Raw genomic sequence first — 19,803 nt, forward strand, 5'->3', positions numbered from 1 at the left:
TGCTGTGGGCTCTAACTTTGGAGTTTGGGTCACAGCATTAAGTTTTCCGAGCAGCAAGCCCTTCCTACCTACCTAAAATATCACACCTGCTAGCTGTGGGCCATAAAATGCAGGGAGGATCAAGGGCCAAGGATGCTGCCCTCACCCTCTCTCCCACAGCTGGCCTTTCAACCCCCTTGACTCCCCTAGAGGTCAAGGAAGAGAAGGGGAAAGGAATTTAAGCTTGACTGGCCTAAAGGGCTTAGTAGGGAAGGAGACCAAAGCTAAATGTGACATGCAGTTTTAGAATTCCCTCCGGATTTGGGAATGGAGGCATTCAGCACTTCCTCTCCACCCTCTTCCTCCTTTATCACGTTATACTGAGGTCTCAGAGGGTCACAGGCTCATTTGCTGACAGAGAAAAAGTCACAGAGCCATAGTCTTAGAGGTAGAGGCCTTAGAGGCCTTTCATCCAACCTTCTCTCATTTTACAGAGAAGTACAGTAACCTGTTCATAGTCAAATAGCTAGTGTAAAGGTGGAATTTGAACCCAGGACTTATAACTCTAGAGCCCCTGTCTTTGTAATGACTGATAAGAACACTCAGTCACAAATGACCCAAGGTTTGGTTTCATGAGAACTGAATTTGAACTGGAGTCTTTCTGACTCCAGACCTGGCACTCTATCTACCCTGCCCCCAAATTGTTCCTAGTGATACTTGCACCTCATTATTTACATGTTAACCTTCCCTCCCCCTACCTTAGCATGTGAGCTCCCTGAAAGCAGGGACTAATTTTCCGTATATCCATCCTCAGGCTTTAGTACATAGTGCCTAGAATATAAGTACTTAATAAATTCTTGTTGACCAACTGGCACCCTCACAAGGTTATTGTGAGGTTAAGAATTTTTTAAATGCTGAAACATGATAGAAATTGGGGGCATTATTCCAGAGGCTAGCTCTCTGTCTATCCCATTCCCACACAGTCCATGAGAGCTGGGGCCTTCAGCTTACATTCCATTCCCCAGCAAGCAGCTGTCCCTCATTTGATGGGATGTTTGACATTTATGGTTCTTGCTTCTGGTAATCCTGAAGTGATTATAATTTTGGCAGCAGCTGTTGTGAGTTTTTTTTTCAACATTCCCCCATTGGGGCAACTAATGTCATTTTATTTCTTAATTGTTAAAAATAAGTTTCTAGCTGCCAAAGATCTATAGACTCTACACAAACCAACAGACTAATAATAGGTTTCACTACCAATCCAGGAATGGCATTAGCAGAGCTGATATACTTGTTGGAGAGGAGAGGCGGTATGAACTCCCTCACCTCCCTTTGGAAATGATTTTACCATTTTCAAAATGGCTCAGAATTCTACTGACCTACGCTGAGCAGATGAAGGGATCTAGAGACCAGAGCTGGTGTCCAACCCTGAACTTTAAGTGGCCTGAAAGAAGCACCAGGTGGTGGGAACCAGATGAAGAGCCAGGAAATGGGCATTCTGGTCCTAATTCTGATGTTGACTTTACTACATTTTGGTGAGGATCAAACATGATGGGTGACAGGTCTAAAAGCTTCTTGTAAAGTATGAAGCACTGTACAACTGTGAGCTTTGATTCTTATGACAACCGAGAGCCTATTTATTCCACTTAGATTTTGATCTAGTAGACCAGTTAGGCCTGATCCACCCCTCTCAAAATTACCTTATATATATTTTGCATATAACTACACACATACATGTTAATTCCCTCAATAGAATGTAAGTTTTTTGAGGTCAGGGATTGTTTTCACCTGGCACATTGTCTATATTGTACATAGGTTCTTGATAAATGCTTATGAACTAACTAATCATATAAATAGTTACATTCTCTTTAAAGGAATTGGACACAGCAGTTTTAAAAGATGTATGGGTACTGGGGCATCTGGGTGGTGCAGTGGGTAGAGCACTGGCCCTAGAGTTACGAGGACCTCATTTCAAATCCAGCCTCAGACGCTTATTAGCTGTGTGACCCTGAGCAAGTCACTTAACAAAGGAAGGAAGGAAGGAGGGAAGGAAGGAAGGAAGAGAGAGAAGGAAGGAAAGTTGTATGAGCCCTGTGGGATGTTGGAGGGGGAGGAAGATGGTCATGATTCATGCTTTCATTAGTATAGCAAACTCTCAGTAAGGAGGAAATGAATGCCCTTTATCAGTGTAGTTCAGCAACTGTTAACACAGCTTGTAGTTTGACTTAGTCACCTGGGACAGAGAGATGGAGCAGTTTTTCTAGGGTTCCATGGCCAGTATGGGTCAGAAGCAGGACCTGACTAGGAGGCCAGCTCACTTGATTGCACATCAGGTTGGACTATCTCTTCCCGCCCTCCCTGACTTTCTCCTACCTGCTTCAGAATCCATTGGGCCAGGCTGTCTCTACTAAATTATACAGATGTATGAGTCACTAAATACTCAAAGCCTCATCATGGCTTGGAAGTGACTCTAAGCTCTCAAAGGAAACAGGGGTTCCAGCAGAGTCTTCGTAGCTTTGGAGGTTGAGTACAGACCCTCTGAGGAGCCAAGGTCGTCCCCAAGGTAATGAAAATTTCAGCTTCAGATACTCTTAAAATCCAACTTCTAAGTTAGAGAGGGATGGAAATCTGCATCGGTGCATTTCATCTGTGATAAAATCATAGATCCTTGAAGCAGGGAAGTAAATACACAAGTGAATATGTGAGAGGCCTGGAGGGAAAGAGCACATCTGTAACTGTTTGGATCATTTCTTTAAAATGTCTTTTCTGTTTCCTCCCCCACCACCTGACCCCAGAAGTTTTTTTTTCAATACCTCTCCTTCTACTAGACCAGCTGTTCCTCCTTCCTTCCTTCTGGTAAAATCCTGAACTTCAGGGGAATATCCGAGGCTAAGATGAAAGGGACTGTCTGCCTCCAGGGTCACAACATTTGCACTTGGGTTAAAATGGAAAAGGAGAGGGAATGAGGCAAGGATCAGGGAGCAAAGGCTTTGGATTAGGCCTCCACAGGGTGGAGCAATCGTCCAACAGGGAAAAATAATGAAAGGTAAGTTGAACAGATTTGTAGCCATGTACCGAGAGTTTGAAAATCTTTCTTAGATGTGAAAAAGTTTCTTTGAATACTTGATTTACAGATTCAACACAGCCAGAAGCTATGGACATTCAGAGCAGTGCAATGAAATTCTCAGTTCCAGAACTCCCAAGTTGGTGGTTATAGCATATGAACACGCACACAGTTCAAGATAGACCCCGACATCTTGACACCCTTTCCCCCACCCCAGCTTTTTGCCTCAAGAGATAGGTTTTTAAAAATTACAACGACAAGATCCCTGGATCTAGAGTCAGAGATCCTGGGTTGGCATAGTTGGCTCTGCCTCTTATTCAGTTATATGACCTTGGAAAGGTCACTTAATCTCTCTAGGCCTTAGTTTCCTCCCCTGTAAAATGAGGGCATTTGATTTAGATGATTCGTAAGATCTCTTCCAACCAACTTAAAATGTATGATCCTTTGATCTATCATTCTGTTTTATAAGTTTGGCTTTTGGGTAATTATTCTTTAAAGACAAGCTGCCTTTTATTTCCTCACCCCAGCCTTTCTGCAGGTTCAGAGTAATATTTTTCTAGCCCAGACAGGCTGTGGCAAAATTGTAAAGCATTAGAGAGTCATAGAATGCTGGAATTGGGGCAGGGGGAGGAAATATCATCCAGCCCCTTCCATTTTATAGATAATGAAATGGAGGGTGTAAAATTATTTGGTTAGAAACAAAGCCAGGGCAGGAATCCAGGTCATGTGACTGAATTCAATTTAATACACATTTATAAGTACCTATTATGTGCAGGATTTTGAGTTTAGGGAAGACATTGAACATACCATGCTTATGAAACTTGTGATCCAGTAGGCAGATGCAAGGCATACAAAAGAAACCAAAGCACCAGAGACCTTGGAGAAAAGGATTCTGGAAGGGAAAAGATCATTGCTGCCTGCAGAAATCAAGGAAGACTTGCCTTGAAAAAAGTAGCATTTAAGTTGGACTTTAAATGTTAAGTAGTGACAAGGGGAGGGAGTAGAGGGAAACGAGTAGGCACAGAAAACATCAGTCTATACACAAATTCATGTTAACCTCAACTGGGCTTTCTCTGCATTGAGGCACAATCCTTTCATTATTCTCTAAACGAATGCTCATCTCACTCCCCAACCTTCTCTTTCAAGCCTCCCACAACTCTCTTTACAATCCCTGTCTCTTAAAGATAATGTATTTTATTTGAGGGAGAAAGTTATATTCCATACAAGCTTCCTCTTCTCCCATTCTCAAAACCCCTTGAAATCATTTCTCTTCCCTCCTCCCTTGCCAGTTTCCAACAGAGACTTAGCCTTCTATCTCCCCCCTTCCCTTCCATGAGGGAGGGATGGCTGTTGTCTCTGCTTTCATGACTGCACCCCAGTCATGGACTCTCCCCACCCTCCCTAACTTTCTCCTACCTGCTTCAAAATTCCTTTTCCTCTGATACTTTATACACTTATCCCCAGCTCTCCCTAGGCTTTGCCTTCTCTCTTCCCATTCTACTACTCCCTGGAACCCTCCATTCTTTCTTTCAATTATATTTTGGGTTTTGTTGTATAATGAACAAAAGTTGTTTTTTTTCCTTCTTCCACCCCCACTGGAAAAAAGAAAAAAAATCTCTAGGGACAAATATTCATAGTCAAGAAAAACAAATTTCTGCTTTGGTTACGTTCAGAAACGATGTCTCCTTCTGCACCTTGAGTCTATCATCTTTTTGTCCAGAGTTGGGTTATCTATCCTCATTGAGGTCATCAGAATTCTTAAGGGCTTTCAAAGTGGTTTATTTTTTCAGGGTTGTTGTTATTGTGTAAGTTGTTTTCCTGATTCTGCACATTTCACTCTGTATCAGTTCATGCACATCTTTCTAGGTTTCATTGATACCATCCCTTTCATCATTTCTTTTAGCACCATGATATTCTACCACATTACCATGCCCTAGTAGATGGGCATTCACCCCTTCTTTATTCCTCATTTATCAAATAAGATGATTTTTTTCTCTAGAATCCCTTTCAGGTGTGGATCCTGTGATCTTGTGAATATGAAATTGCACCATTTGTAACTAGAAACAAAAATTCAGATAGCCGTTGTACAGACAGATTAGGGCCATTAGACAAGTATGCAGTTTGAATCTGAGATCAGAATTAAAGCCACTATTGAAAAAAACTGACACAAAGTTAGTATCAAATGAGCTATGTGTCCAGCCCCAAGGTGGGCTTTTCCCAAAGGTTTAAACTTCCATCTCAAGATCCAATGTGGATAAGTACATCCCTGCTTCAGTCATAGTTTTTGACTTTTCACAAATTGACATGATACAAGACCTAAGGATACCAGCAGTGAGAAATGAGTGAACTCAGAAGGATGTGACAGACATTGTATTAGGAAGCTGTGTGTGAGTGGGATTTGGGGGAGGGGCTCCCTCTTTTATTCTCACAGCTATTTCTATTCCATGAACTGGCATGAGTTTACTCCCAACCAATCATCCTGATAAAGCACCCTGAGCTGCCTGACATGTCTGATGACATGCTTGGCAAGGAGCTTTCACTTTCCAAAATAATAGTGAACACTGAGTAAATGATAGGCCAGGGGGTGAAGAGGAATAGAAGCTTGGCTGACCTCTCATCCTTTTGAGACTACTGGGCTCTAAGTTTTGTCCTAGGGGTTCACTCTGCAGCCTGGCTGTCTGGGGCATAACTCACAACGCGATTGTTGGAAGGCAGCCCACCACCCAAATAGCAGCAGTCTTCTACACCCCCTGCAGCAATGCAGAGATCACTGCTGGCCGTGGGAGACCAGGAGAAGGTATTGCTAAGTGAGAGGGCATTGGATTGGAGCTTAAGTGACTGAGGTTCAGACTTCAGCTGTGCTATATGCTGTCTGACCTAAGTGGACAAACCTCAGCTTTTCTGGGCCTCAGTTTCCTCATCTTTAAAGTGAAAGGAATTGAAATGGGTGACTTTGAAAGTCCCTTCCAACCCTAAATCTTGATTTTCTGATCACAAACATGAAGTAGAATTATGGTCCTTGTTCCATGGGCCCTGGATTAAGCAATAGCACCTGAGATTGATTTAATGCAAACACTAGACTTCCAAACTCTCCATCCATCAACCCCATTTCATTAGTAACATCTGTTGGACTCAAAATGAGATGATGTATGCAGAATGCTTTCCAAACCTTAAAGCACTGTATTACTGCCAGCTCTAATTATTTTTATGGGGGGGAGTTAAATACAACATTATTGATATTATCACAATAATTGACACATAGCCCTCCCCACCCCCAATTAGAGGTTAGGACTTCCCAATTAACATCAGATGCAGATCTAGTCCAATGTACACCAGACCCACAAAGGAGAAATACCAACTTACATAGATGTTCCATTAAGATTTACAAAGTGCTTTCCCCAAACCAATTCTCTGAGAAGAAGCTGCAAGTATAGTATGGTATACTGTACCTCTGTTTCCTCCTCTGTAAAATGGAGATACTACTACTCAGACTATTATTTGTTCCACTGAGCTATTGTAAAGAGAATATTTTGTAATCACACAATTATTACAAAAATAAATATGAACTATTACCATTACTGAGACAAATTGTCTATTTCACCTATATTTGAAGAGTCTTGGCATCTTAGATTCCGATATGGAAGGAATTCAAAAGATCACTTAACACAAACTACTCATTTTACAAATAAGGAAATTGAAACCCAGCAAGGTAACAATCTCATAGACCAAGAGTGAGAAGGGATCTTGGAGATCAACCTGTGTAAGCTATTCACTATACGAATGAGGAAACAGACTCAGAGAGAGTAAGCAATTTGCCTAAGGTCAAAGAGACCCACAGCAGGGCAGCAGAATCGAGCTTTGAAGGCAATGGTACGTGCATCACTTCACCACACTGCCAATTTGAGACTGCCTCTCCCCCCTTGCTTTTAAAAGTTTTGAGAGATTTCCTAGGTCACTAGAGATTTTCCTTCTTTACTTTGTAATAATGATAAACTAGCATTCACGTAGCATTTTAAGGTTTGTAAAATGCTTTCTCCTTGATCCGGTGACGCTGGCCTCCTTGGTATTCTTTAAAGAAGACACTCCATCTCTGTGTTCCAGGCATTTTTGCTGGCTGCGCCCTATCCCCAAAATGTTCTCCCTCCTTGTCTCTGTCCCTTAACTTCTCTGGCTTTCTTCAAGTCCCAGCTGAAATCCCACCTTCTACAGTGTTTCCCATTCCTCTTCATTCTAATACCTTCCCTCTGTTGATTATTTCCTATTTATCCCATATATGGCTTTTCAATACAGAATTCTTTGCATGTGTTCTTGCTCCATTCAGCTGTGACTTCGTCAAGGACAGGGACTACCTTTTGCCTCTTTTTTGACTTCCCAGAGCTTAGCAGGTGGCTGGCACATAGAAGGAACTGACTGTCGTATGTTAATTCATGTGATCTCACGATAGTGAAGTAGGTGCTCTTTTTATCACCCCCATTTTATAGATGAGAAAACTCATGCACAAAAATGCTAAATACTTTCTCGGCATCACACAACTTTAAGTGTTGGAGCAAAATTCAAACTCAGGACTTCCTAGCTCCCTGTCCACTGAGCTACTAATTAGCTCCCCTCTTTCTTTGGTACTTCCTGAATGAACAACATCATGGTGTCCTAGTTCCATTGCCAGCAGCAACAATCATAAGAGAAAAACATTAATAGAGCTGACAGTGATGGTTGACTCTGCAGTGCCTGAGGTCTCCACTCACTGTCTGAATTAGAAGATTCTCTTTTAAGGAAACTTCACTCTACGAAGTAGCCGATCTCTTGCTATCTCAGTTTTGTTACTGACAGTGTGACCGTGTTTACTACGATAGAATAGTTTCCATGCTGGGTAGAACTCTGGGGGATTGTACCTTGGGCCAAGTTTGTTTTATCCATAGCCGGGGTGGGCTGGAGTCAGTGAGGACCAGCTTGCACATGTGATCCTTTTTATACCTAGGAAGTCTGCAAATGCTACATTTTAGGGTTTGAGTTATTATTTTGTTTGTAGAAAGGTCATGGAGAAAAAGTCAGTAATGCTTGAAGCTTGTCTTTTGTACAGTTTTTTTTGAAAGCCAGATGTTAAATATTTACCAGCACACCACTGCCTAGAACAACAAAGGCTTGTTATATAAATGTTAACTATGATGATGATGACGACTGTGATGAGCCCCAGGTGTGTTTGACAACACTTCCAGCCTTACGAGCTTTCCATGCAATTCCCCTTAGACCTTCTATTCAATTCTTCCCTTTCAGCAAATGATAAAGTGAGTTGCTCCTTGTACTACAGCACGTTCCCTATTATTTCAGTCATTTGGTCAGACTGCTATTTCCCATTCTCCTTTATCTTCATCCTGCATTCACTGTTCTCCACTTGTTCCAATCATTTTGCATTGACGATTGAACATTGTTGCTAAGTTAAGATCTGTGATATAAATGATTCTAATCTTTCCTGCTCTGAAACCTAAATATGTTACCAGACAGAAATATACAGACAGAAAGCAGGATTTACCTGGACTGCAAGCGACAGAACAGGACCCAGCAGTCCCACAGCCAATTTGGCATTTTGTAATCAATTACTTTTTTTTTTTTTTTTTTTGCTATTTTCAGGTATAGTCATACATACTTCTCTGCCTATGCACAGTCAAAGAGAAAACTATGGAAGAACACATTCTTTTTCTTCTTAACCATATTTGCTGTTGGTTTGCCAATACCATCAGATTAACCATTCCACAAAAGAACCTGCTGGGGATATAACCTGGGACCAAGTGGGATGGAGATTTAGCAAAAGTAGGGGGGACTTTAGCGCAGCAATACCACTTGTAAGTTTATATCCCAAAGAGATTATACAACTGAGAAACGGACCCACATGAACAAAAAATATTTATAGCAGCTCTTTTTGTGTGACCATGAATTGGAAATTGAGGGGATGCCCATCAGTTGAGAAATGGCTGAACAAGTGGTGGTATATGAATGTAATGGAATACTAGTATGCTCTAAGAAATGATGAGCAGGTGGACTTCAGAAAAACATGGAAAAAATTATATAAATTAATGCCAAGTGAAGTGAACAGAACCAGGAGAACGTTGTACACAGTAATAACCACATTGTTTGATGACTCACATTGATAGATTTGACTCTTCTCAGCAATTCAAGTTTCTGAGGCAGCTCCAAAAGGCTCATGATGGAAAATGCTGTCCACATCCAGAGGAAGAACTTTGAGTCTGGATGCAGATGGGAGCATAGTATTTGCTCTCTCTCTTTTTTTTTTTTTTTGTTTTGTTTCTTCTTTCTCATGGTTCATTCCATTGGTTCTAATTCTCTTATACAACATGACTAATGTGAAAATATGTTTAATATAAATGTATATGTAGAGCCTATATCAGATTGCATGCTGTCTTGGGGAAGGGAGAGGGGGAGAAGATTTAAAAGTCAAAAGTTTGTGGAACTGAATGTTGTAAACTAAAAATAAATAAGAGTAGAGGGGGAATGTTCATAGATATCTGTTGTTTCTGTGTTTGCAGAGTTCGTCTAGTAGAAAGAGGATCTCCCCATAGTTTGCCCCTCATGGAATCAGGAAAAGTAAGTATTAAAAGAAGGCATTGTAACACATAACAAGTTGGAGGGGGCATACCTAAAAAGGGAGTGTCACTAAATGCTGCATACCTTTGGGGTCTGACAAATGAAATCTCATGGAATAATTACAATGATGACTAATAATTAGAAGAGTCACCATTAGTCTGACCCGCTCAGGTTCCTCTTACCATACTGGCTGTAGCAATACAAACTACTACTTGTCCACTAGATACTGAACCATGAACATCTAATTCACTCCGACAAGGCCAGAATGATTTGCTCTGGCCTTGTCACCTCAGACCTCTATCAAATGGGAACTGTTCCAGAAGGTTCTGTGTTCTGTACCAAAAGGTCTTCTCACCTATCTCTGTTCTTTCAGTTTGAATTATCAGAACCTTAGCATACTGCGTCCTGAGACTTTGCTTTCTTCTTCTCAAATGTCACATCATTTGAGAGTTATGCACCAGCATCTCTTGCTTTAAATATGCTTTCCCCCAAAGTTGGTTAGGTAGCAACTGTGCGCTAGAAAAATCCCCCGATAAACCGAGTACTGATAAAAAGAGAGGGGGAAGAGAGAATTCAGCTAGTTGTTGGTGTGATGGATAGAGCACCAGACTGAGAGTTTAGAAGACCTGATTTTAAATCCTATTTCAGACACTTCTATGTTGTGTGTCCATTTTTACAATTAAAAAATGGGGATAATGTCTCACGGGGTTGTTGTAAAGATCCACTCAGGTAATACAGGTGAAGGCCAGCATGCTAGCTATTCTTACTTTGAGTATTCCATAAATGTAGCAGATAGGGTGCCAGACTTGGAGTCAAAGGATCTGCTTCTGCCACGTATTTATTCCTTATGTGAGCTTCAACAAGTCAATTAATTTCTCTGTAAAATGGAGTTGAATTAGAAAACCTCTAAGGTCCCTCACTTTAAATTTGTAATATTGTTATTGTGAAGTCCTGTTTATGATAATGAGCAAGTAATTTAACCTCTGGTGCTCCCTTTCCCCATCTGTAAAATGGGTACAATTATACCTGTACATATAGGGTTGTTACCAATTCCAAAAGAGATAAAATAATAAGTGCCTGGTGCTTTAATACTACTAATAATACTATCATTAACAGTATTGTGTGCATGGCACTGGGGTAAATGCTGAAGAGCATGTAAGGAAGACAAACAATTCTCTCTACTTCAAGGAACTTTCCAGAAGGAGAAATAATAGCTAGCATTACTTTAGGCAGGCAAAGTGTTTTACATATTGTCTCTCATTTGATCTTCACAATAACCCTGTGAGATAGACAGGGTTAGACATTATGATTATTATTATCATTTTATAATTAAAAAATCTGAGGCAGAAGGAGGTTAAGTGACTTGCCCTGAGTCACACAGCTAATAAGGGCCTGAGGCTAACTTGAACTCAGATCTTCCAGACTCCAAGTCCGACCCACTGCTTCTAAGGCAGAGGTTCTTCAACTTTTTTTGTATCATGGACCCCTCTGTCAGTCTGGTGAAGTCTATGAACCCCTTCTCAAAATAATATTTTAAATGCATGAAATAAATTATATACTAATTACAAAAATATATTGAAATGCACTTATGAAAATTTTTTATACAAACAAATCCATGGACCCTCTGTTCTAAGGAGATGGGTACACAAAGAACTATGATATAAATCAAAGCGTGATAAATGCACAGAAAAGGTCAGAGGCAAACAAGTGATTAAAAGAAGGACAAAACACTTCCAGCTGGAGGAAGCAGCTTCAGAGTATGACAGGGCATAGCAAAATACGAGTGCTAAACCTAATGGGAATTGTGCCCCTATTTCGCAGATATTCCTTCCACTTCAATCAGTCAATCAATCAATAAGCAGTCATGAAGCACCTGCTATGTACAGGCACTGTGCTGAGTATTGGGGATACAGAAGAGGCAAAAGACAGTTCCTGCCTTTGAGGAGTTCACAATCTAATAAGAAACAAATATTATCAAGCTATTTATTGGATAAATAGGAAATAATTAGCAGAGAGAAGCCACTAGAATTAGAGGAGTTGGGGAAAGCTTCCAGTAAGGATGGGATTTTTGTTGGGACTTCAAAGGAAGCCAGGGTTGTCAGTAGTCAGAGTGGAGGAGAGAGAGCATTCCATGCATGGAGGACAGCAAAAGAAAAAGACCCAAATTAAGATGGAGTGGCTTGTTTGTAGAACAGCCAGGAGGCCAGAGTCACTGGATCTAAGAGTACATTTCAGGGAGTGGGGTATAAGAAAACTGCAAACAGAAGAGGAGGCTAGGTTATGAAGGGCTCTGAATGCCAAACAGAGCATTTTGTATTCGATCTTGGAGGCAATAGGAAACTACTAGAGATACTGAGTTGGGGATTGGGGGTGGAGAGTCACATGAACTTTAGGAAAATCACCGTGGTGGCTGAATGGAGGATGGATTGGAATGGGAAGAGACTTGAGGCCGGCAGACTCACCAGCAGCCTATTGCAATAACGCAGGTGTGACAAAGGTGAAGTTAAAAGACGTTGACAACAGATTGGGTGTGAGAGGTGAGAGATAGTGAGGAGTTGGGGGAATGACTGGTAGGTTTTGAGATCAAGGAACTAGAAGATGGTGTTGCCCTCTATAGTGACAGGGAAGGGAGGAATATTTAGAGGGAAATATAATTAGTTCTCTTTCAGATTTGTTAAGTTTAAGATAGCTACTGGGCATCCAATTGGAAATACAGGGTTGGAGGTCAGCAGAAAGGTTGGGGCAGGATAGACAGATTTGAAAATCATCATCATAGTGATAGTAATTAAACCTATTAGGAGTTAATACAGCTGATGAGATCACCAAGAGATGTCATATAGAAGGAGACGAGAAGAGGGCCCAGCACAGAACTCTGTGTTTTTAAAGTTTCTAAAAACTTTATGAAAAGAATATCCAAGAGGAGAGAGTGATCCATAATATCGCAGGCTGCAGAGAGGACAAGGAGAGTGAGGAATGAGAAGAGGCCTTTGAATCTGGCAGATAAGAGATCAGTGCCAAAACTGGAGAGAAGAATTAACCAGGCCATGCTAAAGTCAAGTTCCTCTTCTGGTCATTAAAAAACAGTTACCTCCTGAGCCACTGGCACATGTCTGGGGTACCCTTTGCCTTTAGACCTTGGCCACCCCAATTCTTTTACTCTAACACATGTTGCAGTAGCAGCTTGCACCTACAAAAACTCCTCATCTGAAACAAAGGATTATATTATAGTATGCATAGCTAAGGAAATCTTAGTGATCACTTAATGCAGCTCAATTATTTTACAGACAAGGCAGCTGAGATCCACACAGGTTAAGTGGACAAGTATACACTTGCCCAAATACACTCAAGGATTAAGCAGAGGACTTGGGATAATGGGTTTAGTCTGAAAATGATCTTCTTTTAAGACCCACAGTTACATAAAATGAATGAACAGCATATTACAGTGAAAAGAACACAAAATGTGGAGTCTGAAGACTTAGAGTCCTGAATCTAATACGTATTAACTTTCATAACTACGAACAAGTCATTTTCACCTTTTGAATCTGTTTGCTTGTCTGTTAAACAGGAATCATGATGTTTAACCTGCCTACTTCTCAGGGTTGAGAAAAATGCTTTGCAGAATATAAAACTGCATAGAAACATGTGCGATTATTCATTATCATTATGGATTTCTTGATTGTCAGTTTGGAATTTTGTATAACAAGATCATGTGAAATGAGAGTTGGCTGTTTATTCATTTACTGTAACTGAAATATTTTTGAGTATATCTTAAAGGTAATGTATTTCTTGTGCATCATAAGAAATGTATTACATAGTTCTGGACTCAGGCTCATCAACTTCCAAAAAGGAAGGAAACTATCCTTTTTAAGAATAACTTGAAGAACATGCATATCAGTGTAGGAATAAGCGGGTTTTCCTGTTTGTATCCTTTACCTATTTGCATGCCTGCCTTCCTCTCCTCTCCTTCCCTTCTTTTCCTCCTTTCCTTCCTTCCCATCAACTGGATTTTGCTTCTCTCAATAGATCCTCCCTGGAGTCCGCATCATAATTGCAAATCCAGAAACTAAAGGACCCTTGGGAGACTCTCATCTTGGGGAGGTAAGTAATAGAATTTATCTTTTCCAAGGCCTTCCCTCTAAGACCAATTTTTCCTTTTCAGACACACATATTCTATTCTACTTGTAACCAGGGAGGACCTTTTCACACATGCATTTGATCTCTAATTGGAACCTCATGAATGAATGAGAGACTGAGCCAACAAATAGCCCCCAAAGGAAATACAGCTTGGGAAATGAACTACAAAGTCTGATTTGATCAGGCCGGGAATACTTGACAGAAAAATCTGTTAAGCTACACATAAGTCTGAAACAGTTACATCCTTTCCTCAGAATAACAAAATGGCAATTCCTTGAGGAAGTGCATGAGATGCTTTCTGTGAATCAGTAATGATTTAAATGCACATTTGCCTATAATAATGCACAGGAACTGAAGGGAGGTATGTGTGAGAATCTCTTTATTCCTCACCTCCCTAGACACATTCTTCTCCCTCTTGATTCTCATATGTCTGCTGCCCTTTCTGGGAACTTCTTATATGCAAAAGAGATATAGAAAGGTAACTGGAAATAATGATGCTTCAATTTAGAATTGAGACACGGTTTAGTACTTAGGAAATGATGACCAGCGTACTAACTAGAATGCAAATGACATAGGTTTTTTTATTTCAGATCATAAAATAAATGTCCTTTAAAATGTGCAGTTTATATTGGGGGATAATTTATTTGGGGAAAGTAGCCAGGGAGGAGACAAATCTTCAACATCTTACTTTACCCGTTTTTTTTTCCCCTTGGAATAACCCTTTAATCTGTGATTAGATATAATTTCCTAATCTTTTCCTCAAAGGACTTTTATTGGCTCTGTTTCTTATTCATATGTGAAGATCTCTATAGAGTTTCTAGAGCTACACATGTATTTGAATTCAGGTGATAAGAAAGTCTTAAGAAAAATGCTTAGTTATTTTCAATGCCTACCATGGGATACCACAGTGTTGTGCATGACCACTGCTTGGAGTCTGGAGGTAGAAGTGTGCAGTGCCAGGAGCCAAAAAATACTGGCATGGCTTCTATCTTGAGAAGCAGCATAATGATATAAAGAGAGCACTGAGCATGGAGTCTGAAAGATGTGGGTTCCAATCCTGCCTTGGAAACTTGCTAACTGCGATCCTGGACAAAATTACTTCTTTCTAGGCCTTATTTCCTCACCTACAAAATGAGAATGTCAGAATAGACCTCCCAGAGCTATTTGAGCTATAGAACTGTGATCCTACTATGATCTCCTTCCCCTCTTACAAAGTAGACACATATTCTTGGTTAAAGGGGCAAACCACTTTGTCACCTTGCTCCATCTGGGTTTAATTCCTGGGGTTCCTGGAGCCCACCTTGGGAATAATCAGCTATCAATCAGCCAGCATGTATTAAGCACCTACTATGTGTTAGACACAAAGCTAGTTATGTACTGGAAGGATATCAAGACACAAACAACCCCTTGCCTTTAAAAGGTCACATTCTATAGGAAAAGATAACATATGCATATGCTAAAAAAAAAAAAAAATGGAAAAAAGGATCCCCTTGAGAGTAACAGAAGTCCCTGGTCACCCTTCCCTCCAATACCTTAGTCGACCCTCCCTCAGCAAGAGCCCAGGATTCCTCCTGACCCCTCTGTCTGATTTCTCTAGTGTCCTGGGAAGACATTTATCTAGTCCTGAGTCAGGCTCTTTCAGATATCATCTGAGAGGTCATCTATTCCAACATCCTCATTTTGTAGGTGAGGAAATGAGGCTGAGAGAGAAGTAATTTTCTCACTGAGAAACCTGGGTACAAAATGTTAGAGAGGTAGGAGCAGGATGGTCTACTAAGCCACCCAGAGTATTTATACTACGTGACACCATCCATTACTCAGAAATCTACATCAAAAATTGGTTTCTACTTTTAAAACAATTCTGTTATTAGGCACGAGTGCTACAGATGTTAATTATGTAGGGGATCTGAACACAGTGAAAATCCCACTTTGATAAAACAAAATTAACTATCACACCCGGATACCTCTGAATATGCTTTTGTCCGCTTATTTTCCTAAACACCTCTGAGGAGGGACCTTTGGGGAAGACTTCGGTGATAAGATGAGCAAGACTTCCATTGCAGGAAGCTTTACATATTATAATGTCCCCTCCAAAGTCTAGAATTAGATAAAGGAATCAGACTTTCTCAATCCAAGTAAGCATTTAATTAGAACTCTTTTTTTTTTTTTAATAGCGAACAGTTTTCATAAAATACCTGCCTAGGTCAGTTGAATAAAGCTGTGGTCTATTTCATTTGTTTCGTTGTGTTTTGCTTCAATAGATCTGGGTTCACAGTGCTCACAATGCCAGTGGCTACTTCACTATTTATGGCGACGAATCCCTTCAGTCAGATCACTTTAATTCAAGATTAAGTTTTGGAGACACACAAACGATTTGGGCTCGAACAGGCTATTTGGGATTCCTGAGGAGAACTGAGCTTACAGATGCCAATGGAGGTGAGCATTTTCATTCTGAGTCCAGTTCAGACAGCTTCCTCAGAACGGACAGATTCTCAAGCAGCTGGCCCTTTTAGTAGTTCCCACATATGTCAGACCCCTACTTTTCCCATCTTCCTGTGGATATTCCCCGCCTCCAAAAAAAGAGCTGGTCCCATGCATCAAGGACTAACTGCCTATTTGCCCTTTTGGCTGGCTGATGATACATAGACTGCAAAAGACCTTTGAGAAAGCATTAAAAAACCCCACATTTACAAAACATGAAGAATTCCTGTAGGAGACTACTGTGCCCACTTCGGAGCTCACCAGCATTAGGAAGTATAGCACTTGGTGTAAACCTCAGCCTTGTTTGCAAGAAGGCAGACTCCATTTAAAACTAATGAGGGCTCTTAAGCTATTTAATGTACTCTGAAGCATATTCTTAAGGACTTCAATGTTTCCAAAACTCTGTATTAAGAGGGGTCCTGGTGGATGTTCTCCTTCCTGCTAACTCTGGACCCATTTCCCAACTTCTCCACCCCCCCCATCAGATGCCTGCTCAAAATAGAAAGTGGCCCTGAAGTTCCCACAGGACAATGGATGGGGTCCTGTTTGGCGCTGCTCCTTCCTCAGGGTAATTCAGCTTGTCATTATTGCCTGGGGCAAACAGCCCATACTCAGCCCTGGCATGACCATCTTCCTAAAATCTGATGGTTGGTTCTCGCTATGGTTTAAGGGAGGGTGCCCTGCTGACCCCTAGTGGAAGGAATCAGACTTACCAGAGCTGTTTCCCCAGTTTTTTTTTTTTCCTAGAAAGACAAGAAATGTGATTTTGAGAGAGGAAGAGAAATCTGCCAGATAAGAAAGGCATTCTGGCTGGAGCTGGGGCATTTGGTTACCTACATGTCTCATTAACACCCAGATCCCTCAATATGTTGAGACAGTTGCAACACCTGGAAATTTTTTTGTCTCTGTTAGGAGAAAGTGGTTAGTTTCATTTCCTGGCATCAAGATATTCACATGGCACTAAAAACTTCATGGAAGCTGACCAACAAATTACATTTGGAGTTCTGAAGATATATAAACTGTTTGGGTTTCAACAAGTTATTTAGGGTTCCTGTAAAAAAATCAAATTTACAAATAGAAACAAGGGTTGAGAAACTGCACATTGACTCAGACCTGGACGACTTTCCCAACACGGTTCTTTGATACTGGGTCACGAAGCCTACGTTTTAAGAGCCAGAGGCCACTCCTGCCCCCTTCCTTACCATAGCATCCAAAGAACACCAGGGCTGTACCACCCCTCCACAGGAATGTAGAGGGATATTAATAACCATGTCTAACACCTTTTAGTCTTATTATCATACATTAACCTAGGAAAGATTTGTTTTCATAGAGGATACTGGTGGTGTGATGACCTGGAGTCAGAATTACCTCCCTTCAAATCCAGCCTTAGATACTTACTAGCTGCGTGACCCAGGTACAAGTCCCTTAACTTCCATTTGCCCCAGTTTCCTCAGCTGTAAAATGGGGATCATAAAAGCACCTACCTCGAAAGGCTGTGAAGATCAAATGAGAAAATATTTTTAAAAGTTCCTGGTACAGAGTAGACACTGTATAAATGCTTGTTCCCTGTATAAGTTGGTCATTTGTCAAAGGGAGGACTTTATTTACCACTTAAAAGTTCAAGGAAATATTTCCTCACTTTCAAAGAAGCACACAGGACTTTGTTTTATTGTTTCTAAATGGGCTGAGAATAAATCCCTCGATGTAAGCCCTCAAAATACAGTGTCTTCTGAGTTAAATGGAATCTGGCCACAACATGGTAACAACACAGCAGATCACCAGACAGGAAGTCAGGAAACCTACCTCATTGTCCTGACCCTGTCAATAACCACCCCTGTGACTTTGAACAATTTGCCTGCTCATTCTTGGCCTCCATTTTCTCACATGAAAAAGTGTTTGGTGTTAAGCCAAGTAATCACTAAGTTTCCTTGGACTCATCAGAAGAAGAAAAAAAAAACAAGTTAAGCACCCATCAGGGGTTTGGTAGTATGTAGTAAATGGTGCAGAAAAAAAAAAATGATCCTTCCCCTCTCAGCCCTGAAATCTTAAGAAGAAATTTGACATGAGTAAAGACCAGCATTATTGGGAAGTGGGGGATGAGGAGGAATATTCTCTATGTTGAAAGTAAGGACAATACGAAGCCTGACAAATTCAAGGCATCTTTAGTGACAGGACTTCATAGCATGGAGTGTTAGATTTGGAATCAGGGGACCTGCATTAATTAGCTGTGTGTCCTTGAGCAGGTCACATCTCTCTGGCCCTCATCTTCCTCATATAAAATGAAAAGTTTAGATGCCATGACCTCAAAGAGTCCTTTCAGCTTTATGTCTATGATCCTTTCAAATCTCCTGTTCTTTTATCATTCTTCTTGGTTTTCTGTGCCCTGTAAAAGCCCTTTCCTATTACGAATTCCAGTCGGAGGTTGTTTCCTTCTTATTAGAGAAAACAACACTCCCAATCCAGTATAGAATTAATTCAGATTTGGTTTTTAAACATTTTACCCAAATTAACTATGAAGAACATATGAAGAAAGATGCTATCTGCATCTTAAAGAAAGAACGGGGGGGGGGGGGAGAAGAAAAAAAAATGACAATGTATATTTCAAAGGAATAGCAAGTTGTGCATAGAACATTTTCACTTTCCTGTACAATCATCTTTTTTTAATTATACTACATTATGGAAATGCTTGCTTTATTCCATAAATTAAAAAATTAAACTGAAAAAATTAAAAAAGAAGCAAACTGGACTGTGTAATCATGATGACATATATTTGCTTCCTTTCTCCTCATGGTTCATAAAACAGAGCGGCACGATGCCCTCTATGTTGTGGGTGCATTAGACGAAGCTATGGAGTTGCGAGGAATGAGGTATCATCCAATTGATATTGAAACATCAGTGATCAGAGCCCATAAGAGTGTCACAGAATGGTAAGTAGCAAACTGTAGAGCTTGGAGGTTGCATTATCATGAGCTACAGTGAAAACATTTCTCCCCCCACCTCCAAGATGGTGGAATGGTGCTGCATGACAGGCTATTCATCCCTACCTGGAAAGAGTCAGTCTCACAATGGAGAGAAGAGGCCACCAGATTCTAATCCCACCTCAGACACTCACAAGCAGTGTGTGATGCTAGATAGCTGAAACTCCTTGAGTCTCAGTATTCTCAAATGTAAAATGAAGATGGCATCCCCAACTTCACAGGGTTGTTAGGATGATCAAATGAGAAAGCGCAAACCCTCAAACTGCTGTATAACTGTCAGATGTTGTTATTCCCAAGAAACAAGCCTCTACCTATCTTCTTCGAAAATGCTGTTAAATTGGAACTAATTTTATTTTTTATTACAGTGAAAACTTCTTGGTAATGTCTTCCAGGAGGCCAAGTTTTGTTAGGTTTTGGAGGGAGGTTTTTGGGTAGGGGACAGAGCGGTGATCTGATTTTGGATCCATTAAGGGTCAGCAGAATTGTCAAAAGCTCCAGAGAAACAGCAAAGTGACCTCAGGAATCAGGAAGCCCTAGGTTCCTATCCAGCTTCACACGCACATGCACATGCAC

General features: G+C 40.7%; 1 protein-coding gene across 7 annotated transcripts in view; it reads left to right on the plus strand.

The window, feature by feature from the left end:
- Positions 1-19,803, plus strand: part of DIP2C (disco interacting protein 2 homolog C) — a 585,449-nt gene that overhangs the window by 552,976 nt on the left and 12,670 nt on the right. For all 7 annotated transcript variants that reach the window (XM_072650057.1, XM_072650058.1, XM_072650062.1 and 4 more), the window contains 4 exons: positions 9,580-9,637; positions 13,661-13,735; positions 16,033-16,207; positions 19,056-19,179. In XM_072650057.1, coding sequence (XP_072506158.1) covers positions 9,580-9,637; positions 13,661-13,735; positions 16,033-16,207; positions 19,056-19,179 — 432 coding nt within the window. The remainder of the gene's footprint in view (positions 1-9,579; positions 9,638-13,660; positions 13,736-16,032; positions 16,208-19,055; positions 19,180-19,803) is intronic.

Source organism: Notamacropus eugenii, chromosome 3 (genome assembly GCF_028372415.1).
Source record: "Notamacropus eugenii isolate mMacEug1 chromosome 3, mMacEug1.pri_v2, whole genome shotgun sequence".
NCBI classification, from domain to species: Eukaryota; Metazoa; Chordata; class Mammalia; order Diprotodontia; family Macropodidae; genus Notamacropus; species Notamacropus eugenii.